The 7,462-nt window shown below is 41.7% G+C and overlaps 1 protein-coding gene across 1 annotated transcript; it reads right to left on the reverse strand.

The window, feature by feature from the left end:
• Positions 1-569: 569 nt before the first annotated feature.
• Positions 570-1,497, reverse strand: LOC133865376 (uncharacterized). The gene is made up of 2 exons (XM_062302087.1): positions 1,160-1,497; positions 570-1,057 (listed from the first exon to the last, which is right to left on the reverse strand). Exons 1-2 carry the CDS (start codon positions 1,178-1,180, stop codon positions 617-619), a joined length of 462 nt encoding a protein of 153 aa, XP_062158071.1. The 5' UTR covers positions 1,181-1,497; the 3' UTR covers positions 570-616.
• Positions 1,498-7,462: the final 5,965 nt, after the last annotated feature.

The following is a 7,462-nucleotide window of genomic DNA, read 5'->3' on the forward strand; positions in this document are numbered from 1 at the left end:
ATTTGATGGAGAAAGAGCTTGGAAAGTAAGAAACTTATTTGATAAGTTTATACTTTTCAAAAAGTAATAGAATGCTTACTTTTTCATTCTCTTTTCCTTTTTGCTTTATATGTAATGTCCAATATAATAATAAAGTGTTAAAACATGAATTAGACTAATTAAGGAAAAAATTGGGTAAAATAAGGAAGAAAAACCTTAGAATTGAATTTCTGGGTTGTGCGTCCAAATGGACCAATTCTGTGTCCGAATAGGATAGTCAATAGGTTTATTCATTGTTGTGGGTCCAGAAGGACTCATTTAGTGTCCGCATGGGCTTCGCAGAAACATCGTTTTCGTTGCCGTATCTGGACGGACCTGCGGACGGGACTTCTAGTGAGTCCCAATTTCTACGCATGTCCGGATAGACCGATTTTGTGTCCGAACGGGCCTTACAGAAAGTCCATATCTGTTATTTGATGTGTCACAAATATTGTATTTTTGGACCCCTTAATTTATATTAGTTAAACCCTTAATTTTATTATTTTCTAATGTCTTGTGCGAATTTTAGTATTTAAGTGTTTTTTAGGTCATTGGAAGAAAATAATGGTATTTATGAAGGAATTGCAAAGAAATGGGATTAAGTCCCAATTACGGATGTGAACTTGGCAACCAAAAGTAGTGCACGTGGAGGTGAAATCCAGAATGTTCTTTGGGCTATAGCAATGCGTGAAACCAAAAGGGAAGCACAAGGAAATGCATGCTTGCACCTCCAAAACCCATGCACTGAATTGCACTCTTGTCTAGCACTTATTCGAGTGCTGCTGGAAACAACATCCCTCCTTCCACTCAAGGGGACAGCAGCAACTCTCTTCTGCACTTGGACAACACGTGAAGAGCAGCACAAGACTTGGGAGCTGAAGCACCGAATGGACAGCATGGGCAGCAGGACACGCCTGGCAGCTTCCTCCACGCCAGCAGCACCATTCGGACAGCAACTCCAAAGCTGACCGATTCCCTCCAAGAGCGTGGGCAGCCACCTGCTGGACAGCACCTCACGCCCAAGCCAGACCTGTAGCTCCTGCAATAAACAATCCAGGAAATGAGAAGGCAGCAGCACCAACCGAACCCACCTCTCCTTGCAAAGCTGCTGGACAGCACAGCAGCATGGGCTGCACCTTACCATTCGGCCAGCATGCACCATTCTGCACCTTTTCCTCTCACCTGGACAGCAATGCACGCCTGTTTCACCTGGAAGACAGCAGCTCCACTCTACACAAAGCACCAAGGACAGCAGCACAGCACACTAGGCAGCAGCACAGCACACTAGGCAGCAACACTTCGTGATGGGCAGCAACTTCTCTCCCACTTCCAAGACCTGCTGGCTGCATCCACTAAGAGAATAATAATCACTCCACTCTTGTCTCCCATCACACATTCATACCCAAGGACAGCAGTACATGGGCGGAGAAAAACAAAAGAAAACAAAGGAGACCAATCAGGAGGAAGGCAGTGAATAAAAGAGAGTCGGGCAAAATTGTAAGGGAGGAATATTTTTCGGGCAGAATTGTAGGTGCAGAATTGTTGGTGCAGAATTGTAGGTGCAGAATTGTTGGTGCAGAATTTTTGAGGCAGAATTGTTGGGGCAGAAACTTTCGGTGGACGGCAAGGGGATGGAAGGGTTTTCAACACCAACCTCTCAAAGGCTCTCCATGCATAGCTAAGCTCCTCCTAGGGTTTTGATAAACCCTATCCAAGTATCAATGGCTTAATTGTGTTTTATTTTGGGATATTTATTTTGGGCATTGATGATTGTATAACTATGAGAATTACATTTTCGTAATTGGTTTTAAAGTTAAATGCAATCATGATGAAATGTTTATCTAGAAAGCTTATCATTTTGATTGTACTCAAATTATATTTGTCATCCAAAAAAATGATAAGTGTAATGGTTATGCAATGGTATTCTTTGAACATGCAACAAGAGGTTTTGATAGTTCATGCCTAGGATAGACAAATGATGCTACACCCTAGCTTAGGTAGATGATTTGTACTAATCTTAAGATGGGCTACACTTAATCATTGTTCGCATGTAACTAAGTTAATAAATTTGATACTTCATGCCTAGGATAGACGGATGATGCTACACCCTAGCTTAGGTAGATGATCCGTACTAGTCTTAAGATGGGGTATGCTTATTTTTAATGATGATATTTTCTTGACACTTTGTTGTGTGATTGACAACCACACAAGGGTAATATCATGACTAAAATGAATGTCCCATGTTAACATGATAGCCATTGGTACAAGGATAGTGGTGAAATCAATTCCCTAGTTTCCCATATCATTTCATACAACTTTAATTTACTTTGTAGAATTTAATTTCTGTTAGTAGTTTACAATTTGAAAATCACAAAAAAACAACATACTTTCCAAAGGATAAATTTGGACCGATTTTATTAAAGCTTGATGCATGCAACCAATACATTCCCTGTGGATCGACACCCTCAATATAGACATTATCCTACAACGATTCGTTCTATTGCGAGTGGTATTATTATTGAAGTAGAAAAAAAATCCACATCATTATTCCTCTTGCGCGTGTTTGGACAGGCCATTTAAGTGTCCAATCAAGCCTCATTTTAAAACACCAATGAGCCCATTTCAACTCATTTTCTTCGAATTCCTCCTCTCTCACGCCAATTCTCTCTCTCCTAGGGTTTTGTGACAAAACTCTAGATCCTAGTATATTAAAGCTTCCAAACTCAAATATGATTTCGAAAACATGATCATCGGGGTAGAAACTAGGTTTTCACCGATTGGTTTGAGTTAAGTCCGAAAATCCAAGTTCCTTTAGATTTTGGGTAGATTTTTGAGGGGTTGAGTCTAATCTCTCAATTTTCTTTAAGTATTGTGTGTTTTGGAGTTTTTTTATTATTATTATTTTTTATTTTATTTTTTATCATCTCCAAGCATTGAATTTCACTTTTGTTGAGAAATTAAGCTTTTCAATTATGAATTTTGTTGTCAAACCTTAAGATAATCTTATGGGTTATTGTTTTAGGTTAATGGGTTGTCAAATCGAACCCTAGAAATTTATGGGTTTTCCACGAGCCTTAGTCCTTGAGCAATTCGAGAGCTAAGTGGGGATTTAGAGTCAAAAATGTTGTGTTAGTATTAATGTGTCATGCAATGTGATAATGATGTGGTACATTACAAGGCTTTGATTGGGGATCCATCTTTAAGCCAAATACCTAGTAGCCAAAGTGAGTATATTACATGTTAGTATTTTGGCCTCATTCTGTGTTTGGACATAATCACTTATGTGTAAAGATACTGTAAACAGGGATTCCACTTGTCAGAGTATTTTCAGAAGACTCTGCACTGTGAAAAAGATAGAAGATTTCAAATTCCCTGTCAGCCGTCCGGACGACGTATCATCCCGTCTGAACACCCATCTGTCCACTGTTCCATCTGTCCGAACGACGTATTCATCCCAACCAGACGCCAGACAGACCAGTATCATCCGTCCAGACGACGTATCTTTTCCGTCTGGACCCTACACTGTGTCGAGAAGCTTCTGTTCCAGCTTGCATCTGTCCGGACCTCTCAACAGCCCGTCTGGACGTCCATCAGTGATCGATCAGCTTCAAATTCTTTCCAAGTTCAGTATATGGGAAGATTGACACACCTTCCGGACGATGTAGTTTCCCGTTCAGACGCGATCATAAATAAGGCAAGAATCGCAATTCAAATATCACAGTCCGGACGTCAGTCAGCCTTGGTCCGGACGCGCATGCAACTAATATGGAAATTACCGATTCGACTTCAACCGTCCGGACATCGGCCTCTCATGGTCCGGACGCACGCATAGCAGATATGGAAATTGCGTGTTGAAGAATTGCCGTCCGGACGTTCTTCCCCCTTGGTCCGGACGCGCGAAGCCTTATAAGGAAATTACTTGCAGCGGACGTGAGACTGTCCGGACGTCAGTGTCTAACCGTTCGGAAGCAAGTCTTAAACAGGAAAGATTTTCAGCGAAATTTTTGGAAAATCCTTTCGTACAGTTGTCCGTCCGGACGGCCCACGTTCACCGCCCGGACGGCGTCCGTACATATTGCAGCAGTCGCCCATTTTACACCCCAGCCTATAAATAGAGGCCCCTGGGCATTGAGAACTGTAAGAATTCGGTATTGAATTCCACAAGAGCTCAGAGAAGTTCAAGATCCCTCTGAAGCTGTTTCAAGTGTACTGCGCTACAACTGAAGTCTATCTTAGAGGTCGGCTCTAAGGTATGGAATTCCATTGAAGATCCTTTCAGGAAGGAGACCTGGTTGGGAAGTGTTCATGTTGGGTTACACGTCAGAGAGCAAGGTACGACCACTGCATCGGGTGAATGTGAGTGTTACTATCTTGTATCTAGCTTCGTCTTCTGAATAGTGGAATTCCTGGGTTTGTCTGCCCCGGAGTGGTTTTTCTCTTAATTGAATTTCCACTTCGTCAACAAAAACTGTGTGTCTTTTATTTTCCACTGTGCTTAATTTTTGTTGACACTTGTTGCACACACTTTATTTTTCAGAAGTCAATTTCAATTTTCAATTGGTATCAGAGCTTGGTACACTCTATTTGCTACTATGTCTCAAACTCTTAATTCTGTTCCTACCTTCGATGGTATGAACTATGGCTATTGGAAAGCTCGGATGTGATTCTTTTTAAAATCTATTGACTGTTGGAATATTGTTGAAACTGGTTGGACTAAACCAGAGGATACAACACTCGAGACAGTCCCTTTGAAAAACGCCCGACTTTCCAATGATAAATCCCTCCATGCTCTATGCCAAGCACTTTCTCCTTCTGAATTCGCCAAAATTTCAAACTGCGAATCAGCCAAAGAAGCATGGCAAATCTTGGAAACAATATATGAAGGCACGAAACTTGTTAAATCTGCCAAACTTCAAATGTTGATTTCAAGATTTGAAGAAATTAAGATGTTGGAAGAAGAGACCCTTGGAGAGTTTTACTCCAAGATGAGTGACCTGAAGAACTCCATGGTGAGTCTTGGGAAACCTATCTCGGATGTAAAACTCATCCGAAAGATTCTAAGATCTTTGCCTGAGCGTTTCAGAATCAAGGTGATCACCATTGAAGAAAGCAAGGATCTTGAGGAGATGAAGATTGCAGAGCTGGTAGGATCTCTTCAAACATATGAGCTATCTCTGCCCCCGGTCAAGAAGTTAAAGACCATTGCTCTAATGGCTTCCAAGAAGAAGGTAGAAGCATCATCTGAAGATGACTCTGAGGATGAAGAAAAGGATGTGGTTATGTTAGCCAAAAATTTCAGAAGACTGATGAAAGATGATCGTTTAAAGAAGAAGTTTTCTAAGAGAGTTAAGAAATCTCCAAGAGAAGCTGAACCTGAGGAAGAAGATAAGAAAGATCCCAGAGGACCCCGATGTTTTGAATCCTCAAGCTTTGGGCATATCCGGGCTGATTGAGAGAATCTTAAAAAGGGCAAGGGGAAAGCATACAATGTGACTCTCAGTGATGAGTCAGAAGAAGAAGCTCCAGAGTCTGAGAAATTTCTGGCCTTTGTAGCCCCACATGTTGAAGAAGAAGACTCGTATTATTCGAGGCATAGCGATAATGAGGAAGAGCTCAAGGAGGCCTACAAGACACTCTACATAGAGTATGAGAAGCTAAGGGAAGGCCGAAAGCAGCACCTGAATGATCTGAACAGTTTGCAGACCGAGAAGATTCATTGCTGCTCAAAGTACAAGAGCTCGAGGAAAAGCTACTAGAGACGCAGCTCCAGCTAGAGAGAGTCACTGATGAGAAGCTAACTCGTATGCTGTCTATCCAGAAGAGCCCAGATGACAAGACTGGCCTCGGGTATGTAGCTCCCTCTTCTGATGTTCCTTCTTCCTGAAAGACTGTGTTTGTGAAACCTACAGTCCCAGAGCCTCTTCCCACTGTTGAAGATAAAAAGAAGGAAAAGGTCAACGATGATGTTCCAGGCATTCAGGAGCCTCATTCCATCAGAAGACCTCCCATTTGCCATCACTGCGGTCTCAGTGGGCATGTTCGCCCTCAGTGCTCCCTCCTAAAAGTACAAAAGGCCAAAGCTAAGAAAGAAGTGCCCAGACAAGCTCATTATGGCACTAGACCTGCGGCTCAGCATTGGACTCCATGGCATCAGGCACCTTACCAAGCACCAAGGTATCAGTATCAAGCCCCATGGTCTTATGCTCCTCAACATCAGCGGCCTCAGCAGCAGTTTGTACCAGCCAATCATAGTGGCACCTACAAGAGCAAACCCAAGTAGTTTAGAAGGCCTCAGAAGATGAAAGAAGAGCAATACTCCAGTGAGCCTCCTATCTAGATGTAGAACACGATGGAGTGGATGATGTAGTCCTTCCAGCAACCACCCACTAAAAGGCAGACTTAGGTTGAGAAGGACAACTACCCCATAAGGGGGTACAGACGCACCTAGTAGTTTCGGGTGTTCATGCCTAGGATTCAGTTCCTAATCCTATGACATCAGGTTTGATTGCTCATTTTACTTGACATATTGTTATATGCAATCTAGGAACTAGTTGTGTTTGCCCCCTATGTTTCTTGAGAGAACTGTGCAGGTATTTTTTGGGGAAGACAGAAAAAGCAGGTCGAGCGACTGTTTTTCTGTAGTGGCATCATTGAGCATACACAGGTGTGATCTTGCCTTTGCATATGATGTCATATTGCATTTTTTTTGTTTAATATAAAAAAAATGGGGAGAATTTGCAGGATTTTTTTTTTCTCTTGGCTTATTAGATATTGCATGTATTTTTGCCTGATATCTTATTTCTGTAAGCATTAATCTACTCTGCTTAGATATAATTGAGAGTTTATGACTATATTGGCCAAGGGTTTTTCCTGTTTATGCAAAAGTAGGATAGCTTCTTTCCTCACGCGATGAAAAAGTGCACTCTCCCGGGCTTCCCTAAAGGTACATCTTTCCTTCTCTGACCTTTTTCTTTCAGAAATTTTGGATAAGAGAAGAAGTCCTTGATAAGATGACCAAATTGACCTCATGCTAGTTGAACCTAGAGCCTATAAACTCTGGCACTCCCTACAGTTTGCAGCACCTTAAGAAACAAGCAGTTAATCGTATGATATCTATGCTTTAAAGTATATATTCACTGCTTATGTACTGCATTTGCTTTATGCCTTGCCCTCTACGTGCAAGTAAAACATTTACATTGTCCTTCATGGTACAAGTAAATCACTTAGGTGCTGCATCTTAGGGTGAGTGTATCAGATGAGGGTGGCTAGGCCCTAGCGAGTTATAAGGTTTGACTTTTGGCTAATCTGTCACTGATTTTCTCTCCTGTTTAGAAAATATAGTTGCTCTATGTCATGTCATCGGAAGTCATACCTTGTGGGAAAAGAGTCTTCACACACACACATGCATTGAGTGAGTTGAGTTGTCTATTTGAATTTTCTATGA

This window comes from Alnus glutinosa, chromosome 1 (assembly GCF_958979055.1).
Source record: "Alnus glutinosa chromosome 1, dhAlnGlut1.1, whole genome shotgun sequence".
NCBI lineage: Eukaryota > Viridiplantae > Streptophyta > Magnoliopsida > Fagales > Betulaceae > Alnus > Alnus glutinosa.